The sequence below is a fragment of the Diceros bicornis genome, chromosome 34 (assembly GCF_020826845.1).
Source record: "Diceros bicornis minor isolate mBicDic1 chromosome 34, mDicBic1.mat.cur, whole genome shotgun sequence".
In the NCBI taxonomy this organism is placed as follows: domain Eukaryota; kingdom Metazoa; phylum Chordata; class Mammalia; order Perissodactyla; family Rhinocerotidae; genus Diceros; species Diceros bicornis.
The window spans coordinates 34761860-34776033 of NC_080773.1; the positions used below are offsets into that span (position 1 = coordinate 34761860).

The following is a 14174-nucleotide window of genomic DNA, read 5'->3' on the forward strand; positions in this document are numbered from 1 at the left end:
TGTTCATTTCCTCTGCCCATTTTTTGATCGGGTTGTTTGTTTTTTTGTTGTTCAATTGTGTGAGTTCTTTATATATTATGGAGATCAACCCCTTGTCAGATGTATGTTTTGCAAATATTCTCTCCCAGCTGGTTGGTTGTTTGTTCATCTTGATTCTGATTTCATTTGTCTTATAAAAGCTCTTTAGTCTGATAAAGTCCCACTTGTTTATTTTTTCTTTAGTTTCCCTAGTCTGGGTAGGCATGTCATCCGAAAAGATTCCTTTAAACCCAATGTCAAATAGTGTGTTGCCTATATTTTCTTCTATGAGTTTTATAGTTTCAGGTCTCACCTTCAGGTCTTTGATCCATTTTGAGTTAATTTTTGTGTATGGCGATAGCACATGGTCCACTTTCATTCTTTTGCATGTGGATGTCCAGTTTTCCCAACACCATTTATTGAAGAGACTTTCCTTTCTCCATTGCATGTCCTTAGCACCTTTGTCGAAAATTAGCTGTCCGTATATGTGTGGTTTTATTTCTGGGCTTTCAATTCTGTTCCATTGATCTGTGTGTCTGTTTTTGTACCAGTACCATGCTGTTTTGATTACTATTGCTTTGTAGTATGTTTTGAAGTCAGGAATTGTGATGCCTCCTGCTTTGTTCTTTTTCTTTAGGATTTCTTTAGCTATTCGGGGTCTTTTGTTGCCCCATATAAATTTTAGTATTCTTTTTTCTATTTCTGTGAAGAATGTCATTGGGATTCTGATTGGGATTGCATTGAATCTGTAGATTGCTTTAGGTAATATAGACATTTTAACTATGTTTATTCTTCCAATCCACGTGCATGGGATATCTTTCCATTTCTTTATGTCATCGTTGATTTCCCTCAATAATGTCTTGTAGTTCTCATTGTATAGGTCCTTCACCTCCTTGGTAAGATTTATTCCTAGGTATTTTATTCTTTTTGATGCAATTGTAAATGGTATTATCTTTTTGAGCTCTCTTTCTGTTAGTTCATTATTAGCATATAGAAATGCAACTGATTTTTGTAGATTGATTTTGTACCCTGCAACTTTGCTGTAGTTGTTGATTGTTTCTAACAGTTTTCCAACAGATTCTTTAGGGTTTTCTATATATACAATCATGTCATCTGCAAATAGTGAGAGTTTCACTTCTTCGTTACCTATTTGGATTCCTTTTATTCCTTTTTCTTGCCTAATTGCTCTGGCCAAAACCTCCAGTACTATGTTGAACAGGAGTGGTGAGAGTGGGCAGCCCTGCCTCGTTCCTGTTCTCAGAGGAATGGCTTTCAGTCTTTCCCCGTTGAGTATGATGTTAGCTGTGGGTTTGTCATATATGGCCTTTATTATGTTGAGGTACTTTCCTTCTATTCCCAATTTATTGAGAGTTTTTATCATAAATGGATGTTGTATCTTGTCAAATGCCTTCTCTGCGTCTATTGAGATGATCATGTGGTTTTTATTCTTTGTTTTGTTGATGTGATGTATCACGTTGATTGATTTGCGGATGTTGAACCATCCCTGCGTCTCTGGTATAAATCCCACTTGATCATGGTGTATGATCTTTTTAATATATTGTTGTATTCGGTTTGCCAATATTTTGTTGAGGATTTTTGCATCAATGTTCATCAGCGATATTGGCCTGTAATTTTCTTTCTTTGTATTGTCTTTGTCTGGTTTCGGTATCAGGGTGATGTTGGCCTCGTAGAATGATTCAGGAAGTGTTCCATCTTCCTCTATTTTTTGGAATAGTTTGAGGAGGATGGGTATTAAATCTTCTTTGAATGTTTGGTAAAATTCACTGGAGAAGCCATCTGGTCCTGGACTTTTATTTTTTGGGAGGTTTTTGATTACTATTTCAATCTCTTTACTTGTGATTGGTCTATTCAGATTCTCCACTTCTTCTTGGTTCAATTTTGGGAGGTTGTATAAGTCCAAGAATTTATCCATTTCTTCTAGATTGTCCGATTTGTTGGCATATAATTTCTCATAGTATTCTCTTATAATCCTCTGTATTTCCATGGTATCCGTTGTAATTTCTCCTCTTTCATTTCTAATTTTATTTACTTGAGTCTTTTCTCTTTTTTTCTTAGTTAGCCTGGCTAAGGGTTTGTCTATTTTGTTTATCTTCTCGAAGAACCAACTCTTTGTTTCATTAATCCTTTCTACTGTTTTTTTGGTCTCAATATCATTTATTTCTGCTCTGATTTTTATTATTTCTCTCCTTCTGCTGGCTTTGGGCTTTGTTTGTTCTTCTTTTTCTAGTTCTGTTAGGTGTAATTTAAGGTTGCCTATTAGGGATTTTTCTTGTTTGTTAAGGTGGGCTTGTATCGCTATGAGTTTCCCTCTCAGGACCGCTTTTGCTGCATCCCATATGGTTTGATATGGCATGTTATCATTTTCGTTTGTTTCCAGATAGTTTTTGATTTCTCCTTTAATTTCATCAATGATCCATTGGTTGTTCAGTAGCATGTTGTTTAATCTCCACATTTTTGTCACTTTCCCAGCTTTTTTTTCCTGGTTCATTTCCAGTTTCATAGCCTTATGGTCTGAAAAGATGCTTGTTATGATTTCAATCCTCTTAAATTTATTGAGGCTTGCTTTGTTTCCCAACATATGGTCTATCCTAGAGAATGTTCCATGCGCGCTTGAGAAGAATGTGTAGTCAGCTGTTTTTGGGTGGAGTGCTCTGTATATGTCTACTAGGTCCATCTCGTCCAGTTTTTCATTTAAGTCTAATATTTCTTTATTAACTTTTTGTCTGGATGATCTATCCATTGCTGTAAGTGGGGTGTTAAGATCCCCTACTATTATTGTGTTGTTGTTGATTTCTCCTTTTAGGTTTGTTAATAGTTGTTTTATGTACATTGGTGCTCCTATGTTGGGTGCATATATATTTATAAGTGATATGTCTTCTTGATGGAGTGTCCCTTTTATCATTATATATTTCCCTTCTTTGTCTTTCTTAACCTGTTTTATCTTGAAGTCTACTTTGTCTGATATGAGTATGGCAACACCTGCTTTCTTTTGTTTGCCATTAGCTTGGAGTATTGTCTTCCATCCTTTCACTCTGAGCCTGTGCTTGTCTTTAGTGCTAAGATGTGTTTCCTGAAGGCAGCATATTGTTGGGTCTTGCTTTTTAATCCATCCTGCCACTCTGTATCTTTTGATTGGAGAGTTCAATCCATTTACATTTAGGGTAATTATTGAAATATGAGGGTTGAATGTTGCTGTTTTGTCACTTATTTTCTGGTTCTTTTGCATTTCCTTTGTTTCTTGTCCCATTTGTTTTGGACTGCCAATTCAGTTTGGTTGTTCTGTCTTATGATTCTTCTAGTTTTCTCTTTGTTTATCATATGTGGTTTTAATTTGATTATTTGTTTAGTGGTTACCTTGAGGTTTGGGCAAAAAATCTTCTGTATGAGATAGTCCATTATCTGATAGCCTCCTATTTCCTTATACTAAGTCAATTCAGTCACTTTCCTCTTCCCCTTCTAAGTTGCTCTTGTTATACCTTATTCTATCTTGTGTTGTGGCTGTGTGTTTACAGTGATGAGGTTAAATTTATTTTTGGTGAATTTCTTCCTTTGATCTTTGAGTTTAGTATTTAAGTGGTTGCTAACCTATTCCGGTAAAGATCTACTATTTCTCTGATTTTGTCTGCCTACTTTTCTCCTTACTCCAAGCTTTGTGTTCCCTTTCTCTTCTTGTTTTCGGGCCTGAGGGCCTTCTTGAGTATTTCTTGTAGTGGCGGTCTCGTGGCCATGAACTCCCTTAGCTTTTGTTTATCTGGGAGAGTTACTATTTCTCCATCATATTTGAAGGATATTTTTGCTGGATAGAGTATTCTTGGCTGAAAGTTTTTGTCTTTTAGTATTTTGAATATATCATTCCAGTCTCTTCTAGCCTGAAAAGTTTCTGTTGAGAAATCCGCTGAGAGCCTGATGGGAGTTCCTTAGTACGTTATTTTTTGTTTTTGTCTAGCTGCCCTTAATATTGTTTCTTTGTCGTTGACCCTGGCTAGCCTTACCACTAGGTGTCGTGGTGAAGGCCTTTGTCTGTTAATATATATAGGAGTCCTGTTGGCTTCGCTTACTGGTATTTCCTGCTCCTTCCCCAGATTTGGGAAATTTTCAGCTATTATTTCCTTGAATAGGCTCTCTGTTCCTCTTTCCCTCTCCTCTCCCTCAGGAATACCTATAATTCTTATGTTACATTTTCTAATAGAGTCCGATATTTCTCGGAGTCTTTCTTCATTTCTTTTTAGTCTTAGTTCTCTCTCTTCTTCCATCTGGAGTATATCTGTATTCCTATCCTCTAAAGTACTAATTCTTTCCTCCATATTGTCAGCTCTGTTCTTTAAAGATTCCAGATTCTCCTTTATCTCCTCCATTGTGTTCTTCATCTCCATCAGCCCTGATAGGTTTTTCTTTATGATTTCAATCTCTTTTGTGAAGAAACTCCTAATCTCATTGAATTGTTTGTCTGTGTTGTCTCGTATTTCGTTGAGTGTTTTTATGATAGCTATTTTGAAATCTCTGTCATTTAGTTTATGGATTTCTGTGTCTTCGGGGTTGATTTCTGGTTGCTTGTCATTTTGTTTCTGGTCTGGTGATTTCATATATTTTTGCATTGTGGTTCCTGTGTTGGTTTTGGTTTTCCTCATCCTGGAAGTCTCTGGTTGCACTTTCCACCTGCCGCCACTGTGTGGTGGTGAAGGGCTGTGTAGTCTAAGCCCCCTGCGCTCTGCCTCAGTTTTTCTGCTGCGATCCGCAGTTTTGTTTTGTTTTGTTTTGTTTCTTTTCCCCACTGCGATCCACGGGTCCAGTCCAATTTATTCAGGTCTGCCTCGGACCGCTAGATCTGGTCGAGCTGCAGACTCCGGGTTGTGGGGACGGGGGAGCTCTCTCTTTTGCCCTCTGGGTCCCTGACGTGGGAGGCTTCTCGTTTGCCCCTCTTTATCCGCTCTCTGGGTTGCTCAGATGTTGATGGTAGCCCTGTGGCTCCTCTGAGCCCTCTGTGCGGGAGTTTCCCACTGGTTGAGAGCGCCCGAAGAGCTGCAGTTTCCCGCCGAGGGCCGCCCCTCCCCCCTCTCTGGGAGCCGCGCGGACCGGATCGCTGATCTGATGGGGAGGGAGCGGAGTTCTCCTTACCTCTCCCCACTTCCTCCGGGGGCCCAGCACGTTCCGCTCTCAGATGTGCGGCAGTGTGGATCCCTCCGCTCCAGCTTTTGACTGTCTGGGATTCCGTTGTTTGTCTGTGGCTGTTACTTTTGTTGTATTTTGTGGGGGAAGAATTCACGGGAAAGCTCACTCCGCCATGATGCTGACGTCTTCATGGTTTTTTTTGTATCAGTTCCCCATGCCATCCAAGTCCTAGAGGGATGACTGCAAAGAGCTTATGATGGATAACTGCAACAATGGGTTGCATTGCAGGAGAGGCACACTGAGTTTGGAGAATTTACCTCTTTGATAGTCAGTGGAAGCTAGTCTGCTCTTTCTCTGTGTAGAAGATGTGCCTTCATGCTGCAGGGTTGCTCACTGCAAACACAAGGCTGAGAATTCTTCTTGGCAAAGAGTAGTCGGGTTTGCAGTCCTAGCATTCCCTTCAAGAATGTGCAGGGATGTTCAGGACCCAGTGATGATTACTTCTCCCAACACCCTCCCTTTCCTCTGCAGTGCTCTCTAGAGTGGCCCTATTTGCTAAAAGCAGAATATTGAAGCATGTAGAGTGACTGACTAGCCCAAGACCCACCAGTAGACACTGAGGCAGCCAAGATGGAAACCAGTTCAACTGATGTGATGCCCCTTTGCAGCCTTTCATTGCTGCATATTGCAAGGAAAAGGCTGGATATTAAGTCATCATCTGGCGGTGGTTCCCTTCTGTCCTGACTTGGATGACTGTAGACCATCCCCTACGAGAGAGGTGTCATAGTTTTCCATTTTGCAGAGGATTGTGAAAATCGTAATCATAGCTAGCATGTTTAACTACTGCTGTGTACCAAACTCTCCAATTTACTTTGCTTCCATTTATTCCTTATCCATAAGTTAGGTATTATGTCTATAGCAAAGATTGGTACTTTGCACCCAAAATGCAGGCAAAAATTTCCCTGGTTCAGCCTTTGACTTGACTTGCCCAGCCCCACCATTGTCTGAGATCTGTCCATGGTTCTGAAATCACACTAAGATTGTGTACTCAATGACAGCTGAGGGAGGCAGGTGATGTCAAGTAACTTGTGCAAATGTGACCTCAGAGCAAATTTATGGGATCAAGTGAGGTCAAGTCCCACTGTTTTATAAAGAAGAAGAAAAGGCCCTAACTGGGGGCATGATGTGTCTTCAGACACACGTAATGTCTGGGTATGTATTTATCCCATCACTCCATGGTCACTTAACATATGCAGTGATAGGACCCATGCTGGGTGCTGTGGGAATAGAGCGTGTAGAGAATGAGAACATGTAGATAAGGCATCTGTGATTCCTGAATTCAAAGCACATTACAGTCCATGGTATGTCTATGGCTCTATGGTGTGTGTGTAGGTACCATGCTGATGATTCCAACATTCACATGCCTGTTTCCTTAATTTCAGAGCCGTGCCTGTATATAAAATTGTGTTGATTGTTGACAAATTGGCTTTGATGATCCTGAAAAAAAAATCATACTATTTTGAAGGACAGATGAGATAAAGGAGGAAAAAGGACAATAGGGGAGAAAGAGTGAGAAACTCTGGTGGGAGAGAAAGTGAAAGAGTGGGCAAAAAGTACTTTCAGATTGAAGGAGATTCTGGGAGAGAAAGGGAGAAGCACATAGAGAAAGTCAGAGAGAGACCGAGAGTAGAAGAAACCTAGAGAGACACAGATACCACGGAAGTGAGTCAGAGAGACAATGAGAAATGAAACAGAGTGAGGGACAGAAAGCTGGTAGCAGGGAGACAAAGACATTTGGAAAGACTACAACAGACAAAGACTAAGTAAAAAAGACAGAGATACAGAAACAAAGAGGGATGAGAAACTGAGAAGGGGGCAGGCAGAGAGAGAACTTCAGAGAAATGGATTGAGAGATATTTAAAGAGATCTGGGAAAAAGGAAAAGACAGAAGAGAAGGACAGAGGGAGGCAATTACAAAAGACAAAGAAATAAGCAAGCTTTCCTCCCAGTCTGCCTTCAATTCTCACATCCAGAGAGGGTAGGCAGGGGTCCCAGAGGAGCCCAAGACAGTCTGTGCTCTTGTGCCAAGGTCTCCCCACCAAAACCTCATTAGTGATGGCCAATTAGGGTTCCTTGTGGCAGCCAAGGGTGGTGCCCAAAGCCTTGGCCTGGGGCGCGTGTTCAGAGCAGGGAGACTGGCAGTTGCTTCCTCCAGTCCCTTGTGACAAGGCTCTCCAAGGAACCACTTAGAACACTTTAACTCTTCCTGTGATGAGGCCAGTTGGGACATCTTGCCACCCTCTCGGCTCCTGAGCCCCGGCACCAGGAATCTCAGACATACTGCCCACCCCTGGTCTTGGGGAACCATCTGACTGTCCTGCTATGGGGATGTGGGGCTTTGAAGCTGTGTTGTGGTGAAGGAGGAAGCAGGAGATTTCTGGGTGGAGGTGAGTCTGTGGCGTGTCATGGATTCTTGGGGAGACCCACATGGAGACAGTTTTGTGTATCAGAGATCCCAATGTACAAAATTACTTGTGTGTGACTGTGTTTATGAGGGTGATTTTTCTCCTCAAAGACCTTAATGATCCAAAAGGCACACACCAGTTCTGCATGCACCTCTCCTGCATGGCCTCACCTGCACCCATGACTTCAGTTGGTTTTTAAATGCTGAGGATTTTGATCATCTCAAATCCCAGTCTCCATCCATCATCCCTCTCCTGAGCCCCAGAGTCACACATATAACTGCCTATTGGACATACTATTTTTTTTGCCCCCCTCCCAAAGCCCTAAAAACCAATAAGTTCAAGAGATCAGGTTGCCTTCCAAAATGTATTGGAGTATTTGCAGAGCAAGGATTCTTAACTTCAGGTTCATTACATTCACCAAATTGTGAGCACAGCTGTGTATACATAAGACCTGTGTTCACTTAAAAATGAGGAAACTGAGGCACAGAGAGTCTACATCAGTACTCCACGAACAAGGCAGAATATTTACAGAACAAATCAATTACAGAGACTCACACTCTCAACTACTATCCTCCATTTTTTTAAACAAATATATATGGACACCTCTTCAATGAAGGCTCTGGGGTCAGCCCTGGGGATGTGATCAGCTGAGAACAAGACCAACAAGGTCCCTGTGACTCTTGGAGGACGGGTGCCCTCTATTGACTTCCCAGGAGTGGTCTTCCTCTGGTGGAGGAACAGGCCAGATTTCTCATGTGTTCACGGCCTGCCCTGTGCTTGTCCATTCCAGGCCCTGGTGCTGAGAGAGGAGGAGTGGAGACCAGAGTCCTGAGCTTGGCTGTCCCCACAACGAACTGACATCAGCCACTGGTACTAAGGTGGGAGAAGAGGCAGAGAAGGAGGGAAAGGGAGGAGGGGTAAGCCAGAGAAAAAGTTGGGAAGGGTGTTGAGGGATGAAGGAGAGAGAAAAGCAGGAAGATGAGAGGAAGAATGATGAGGCAGAAGGACAGCATGAGGGGAAGTGAAGAAAGAGACTATCAGAGAAAGAAAAATCTGTAGGGAGAGGGGGAAATTGAGACTGCAGGGAACCGTGAGAGTGGTAGGGAGGGACGGAAGGAAAAGAGAGAAGAGACAAGATGGATGCATGAAAATAAGGGAAAAGCAGAGCGAAAATAAGGAGAAAGACATAGAGACAAATACAGCTGGAAAGAAGGAAGAAAAGGGGAAAAGAGAAATAGAGACTAAGGAAGGAAAGGAAGGAAGAGAGAGTGAGAGGGAAAATGAAAGACCCAATTGGAGGATCCATAGCATGAGATGTGGGACTAAACAGAGAAAATAAGACACAGAATAAATAGAAATGGAAACAAACTCTGGGATGCAGAAGCAGAGAGATAGGGAGAGGAAAGGAGAGAGAGAGAGAGAGAGAGAGAGAGAGAGAGAGAGAGAGAGAGAGAGAGAATGAATGGATTGTGACAGACCCAGAGGAAACATTGGTCAGGGAAGAAGACAACCCCATAGTGGGGAGGGAAAGAGGAGCTGGGAGGAGAGAGACAGAGGAGGTGCTGACTGTGACCCTACCCTTGTGTGGGTGATGAAGCTCTTGGAGAAATTCGCTCTCCTCCCAGCAAAATGGACAAACACAACTCATGATTTAATGTTGGGGGTTTGCAGACTCCTGAAGCACAGCCATGGACCTCAGAGTAACAGTGCTTCGTCCATGGTGTGGAAGAAGGAGCTTTCAGAAAGGGAGGAAGATGAGAGGAGAGTGGAGAAAGAAATGAAGGGAGAGCAGAAGAGGTGAAAAGAAGCTGGCAGAATGGGTGGACTGGGTGGTGTGTAAACAACCCCAGGGCTTATGTTGCTGATGGGGGTCATGATCCACTGGGGAGAATGGGCTCCTGTGGCCCCCGTGTACACACACAAACCCCTGCCACAGGGTGAGAGAGAGGGAGTGATAGAGACTAGGAAGAGAGAGGAAGACAGAAATGCAGGGGAATGGATAAGGGAAAAGAAAGGAACTAAAATAGGAGAGAGAGAGAGAAATGGAGAGAGAACAGAATGAGCTTTTACCAAATCTCCCAAGTAATTGATGAAGCAATTCTTATATACAAGACGTTACAGATAATAGAAAAAGAGAGAATCCTATCTAGCTTATTTCAGGCACGGATAACTTTGATTGATAGCTGGGCAAAAGATTGATAGTTGATCTAACTTTTATCAGGCATGGATAAGTTTGATCTGATAACTGGTAGAAAATAGTATAATAAACATACTCTAAAAGTATAATGAATATGAAACAAAAAATCTAAATAAACTTTTAATTAAACAAATCCATCATTCTATCAAAATATTTATGCAGCATGAGACAATGAAAGTTTATTTCAGGAATGCAAAGAAGAAATATTGACTATAACTGGAATGACACAGAGAGGAAGATTACTGGTTCCAAAGTGAGAATGTCTAGGTTTGAACCCCAATCTGATTGCTTATATGGTTATATTAACTTGGGCAAATTAGTTGACCTATCTTTACCTCAGTTTTCTCATATATAAGGTAGTAATAAGAGGAAAATAATAATAATATCATAAAAACACTAAGAAGAAAACTTACCTCACAGAGTATTTGTGAGAATGAAATTTATTCATCCATATAAAAGCTCTTAAAGTATTTCCTAGGACATAATTGGTGCTGAAAAATTGTTAGATATAATTGTTAGAATGTAAATCAGTGTACAGCCCTGTGTCACTTAATGATGGAGATACATTCTGAGAAGTGTGTTGTTAGGTGATTTGGTCATTGTATGAACATCATAGAGTGCACTTACACAAACGTAGATGGGCTAGCCTACTACACACCTAGGCTGTATGGTACTAATCTTATGGGACCACCATAGTATATGTGGTCTGTTTTGACGAAAACATCATGTGGTGCATGACTGTAATTCACATTAACAGAATGAAGAAAGATGTGTGATAATTAAAAACAATTAATGACAGAAAAGTATTAGATATAATACAGCATTTACTCATGATTCAAATAAACAAATATCTTAATAAATTAGAAGAAAAGGTGACTTTCTTTAACCTGACAAAGAGTGTAAAGAAAAGGCACCAGGAAACATTAACTGAATCCTTATGAAGGTCAGGAGTAAGGCACGAATGCCTGCTATCATCGCCACCATTCAACACTGTCCTCGAGTTCTCAGCCAATGCAATAAGACAAGACAAGGAAATGAGAGGAACATGGATTCAAAAGGCAGAGAGAGAAGGAGGGAAGAATAAGTTGGATGTAATAGTTAAAAGCCTAGGCTAGCAGTCAGGCATGGCTTGGTTTGGTGTTTTGCTTATTTCTTCCTCTGTTTGACTTTAACAAAAGATATGTCTCAGAATTTGTTTCCTCGTGTGTAAAATGGGAAAAATAATAATACGACTTTTGCTGGGAATAAATGAGTTAATGTGTACACAGTGCTTAGAGGAATGTCTGGCCCACACATGGTGCTCAAACAATGGTAGCTGCTGGTATTATCACTGTGAAACAGAAATCAAGATGTGGAGACAGAGAAATATGAGATAAGAGGCGGAGAAGAGAGGAAGCCAGGAACATTAGAAATGACAGGAAGACCAGGTAGGGTGAAGGGTGTGGGAAGACAGATGGAGAAATCAGAGAGAGGAGAGGAATAAAAACATGATAACGTGCACAAGGCACTGTGCTGGGTGTATCCACTCATGCAACCTTCCCAATCCTGTGAGATGAGTTTTGTGATCATTATTTTATTTATTTTTTAAATTATTTTATTGAGGTCACATTGGTTTATAACACTGTGTAAATTTCAGGTGCACATTAGTATATATCAATTTCTGTACAGACTGCATCATCAAAAGTCTAGTTTCCGGGGCTGGCCCAGTGGTGCAAGTGGTTAAGTGCGTGTGCTTCGCTGCAGCGGCCCGGGGTTCGCCAGTTTGGATCCCGGGCGTACACCTACACACTGCTTGTCAAGGGCATGCTGTGGTGGCGTCCCATATAAAGTAGAGGAAGATGGGTATGGATGTTAGCCCAGGGCCAGTCTTCCTCAGCAAAAATAGAGGAGGATTGGCAGATGTTAGCTCAGGGCTGATCTTCCTCACACACACACACAAAATATCTAGTTTCCAACAATCACCATACACATGTGCCCCTTTACCCCTTTCACCCTCCCGCCACCTCCTTCCCATCTGGTAACCACCAATCTGTTCTCCATATCTATGTGTTTGTTTATCGTCCACATACGAGTGAAATCATTGGGTATGTGTCTTTTTCTGTCTGACTTATTTCACTTGGCATAATATTCTCAAGGGCCATGCACGTTGTCGCAAATGGCTCGATTTCATCTTTGTTATGGCTGAGTAGTATACCACATCTTCTTTACCCATTCACCCATTGATGGGCACTTGGGTTGCTTCCAAGTCTTGGTTATTGTGAATAATGCTGGAATGAACATAGGGGTGCATAGATCTTTTCAAATTAGTGATTTCATGTTCTTTGGATAAATACCCAGAAGTGGAATAGCTGGATAATACTGTAGTTCTATCTTTAATTTTTTGAGAAATCTCCATACTGTTTTCCATAGTGCCTGCACCAGTTTGCATTCCCACCAGCATACACTGATTGTCATTTTAAAAGAGAGAAAATTCAGGTTTAGAAAGGTCAAGAGTTACCTCCCCAAAGTCACATGGCTGGCAAGCAGTAAAGACAAAGTTGAGAGAGAGGAAGGGAGTGCTAGAGGAAAAACATATTGCAAAAGGAAAAGGAAAGAGAACAGAGAATTTGGAAGGACTAGAGAGATGAGAGGGTGTGAGGGAGGGAGAGAGAGAGGAAGGAAGAGAGGGAGAGGCAGAGAAAGAGAGAGAAAGAGAGAGAGAGAGGGAGAGAGAGAGAAAGAGAAACAGAGAGACAAAGAGAAAGGGAGAGAAGAAGGAGGGAGAAGGGAGAGGTGAGAAAGCAAAGAGACAGAGGAAAACAATCAGTGCCAACACCCCCAGCCCCAGAAGTGGCTACCTCTGTGAGTGGAGCCTCACAGCTGCGTTTCTTCCCCAGGATGGACCCGGCCACCTGGAATGAGACGGGGACCTCTGACTTCCTGCTGCTGGGGCTGTGGGCCCCGCCACCCCTGCGGCCCCTGCTATGGGCGGCCCTCCTGGCGGCGTATCTGGCCACAGTACTGGGCAACGGCACCCTGGTGGGGCTGATCGCACTGGACCAGCGGCTGCACCGGCCCATGTACCCCCTGCTCGCCCACCTGGCGCTGCTGGACACCGCGTATGTGAGCACCACGCTCTCACAGGTGCTGGTGCACGTGACGGCGCGCCGAGCCACCCTCTCCCCGGCGCGCTGCGGAGCCCAGATCCACCTGGGGATCTCCCTGGGCAGCTGCGAGGCCATTCTCCTGGCTGCCATGGCGCTGGACCGCTGCCTGGCCGTGTGCCAGCCCCTGCGCTCCGCGGCGATCATGACGCCCGCGCGTTGTGCCATCCTGGCCACCACCGCGTGGGCGCTGGGCTTCCTGTTGTCGGTGCCCAACGCCGCGGCTGCGCTGCGCCTGCCCTTCTGCCGCCGGAGGCCCCCGGTCGACCACTTCCCCTGCGAGCTGCCCGCGGTGCTGAGGACGGTGTGTGCAGACACCACCGCCGATCACGTGCTGGTCTCCGGCTTGGGCACGCCCATCCTCCTGGTGCCCTTGGCCTTCATCCTCGCCTCCTACGCCTTGATTCTGGCGGCCGTGGGCCAGCTGCCTTCTGCCAAGAGCCGCCTGAAGGCACTGTCCACCTGCAGCTCGCACCTGGCCGTGGTGGGTCTCTTCTACCGCACGGTGACCGCCACGTACCTGCGCCCCCGGGGCTCCAGCGCCCTCCCCGCCAAGCGCCACAAGCTGGTGGCTGTTTTCTATCTCGTCATCACGCCCGTCCTGAACCCGCTCATCCACAGCCTTCGGAACCGCGAGGTGCATGCGGCGGCCCGCCACGCCCTTGCCCGGTTCCGAGGGTGGCGCGCTGTGCTGAGCTGACCCGGGGAGCTGGAAACACAGCTGGAAGCTCCCGCCCGGCTCTGACACTTAGCCCTGTGATCTTGTACACATCCCTTTAGCTCTCTGAATCCCCGTGCACCTTTTAGTGCCTTCTGTCTCCCTGAATCTCTGTGCAGAGGTCAGGGGCCGCCAGCATTTTTTATAAAGGGCAGATAGTAACTATTTTCAGCTTTCCAGCTATGTGCTCTCTGTTGCAACTGCTCAGCTCGGCCATTGTAGCCGGGAAGCAGTCATAGATGATACATGAATGAGTGAGCGTGGCTGTGCTCCAAAGAAACCCTTTATTTAGGTACACTGAAATTTAAATTTTATGTAATGCTCACATGTCACAACATATTCTTCTTTTGGTTTTCTTTTCAACCATTTAATAACATGAAAACTGTTTTTAGCTTGAGGGCCATAGGCAATGGGCAAAGGGCCATAGTTCACCGACCCCTGGTGTAGGACAAAAGACTGACCCAACAGAATCATTGTCAGGATAAAATAAAAAAGATATGCCA

General features: G+C 43.7%; 1 protein-coding gene across 1 annotated transcript; it reads left to right on the forward strand.

Moving 5' to 3' along the window:
• The first annotated feature begins 12687 nt into the window (after nt 1–12687).
• On the forward strand, nt 12688–13653 carry LOC131397737 (olfactory receptor 2H2-like). Its single transcript, XM_058530794.1, has one exon. It carries the CDS (start codon nt 12688–12690, stop codon nt 13651–13653), a length of 966 nt encoding a protein of 321 aa, XP_058386777.1.
• Nucleotides 13654–14174: the final 521 nt, after the last annotated feature.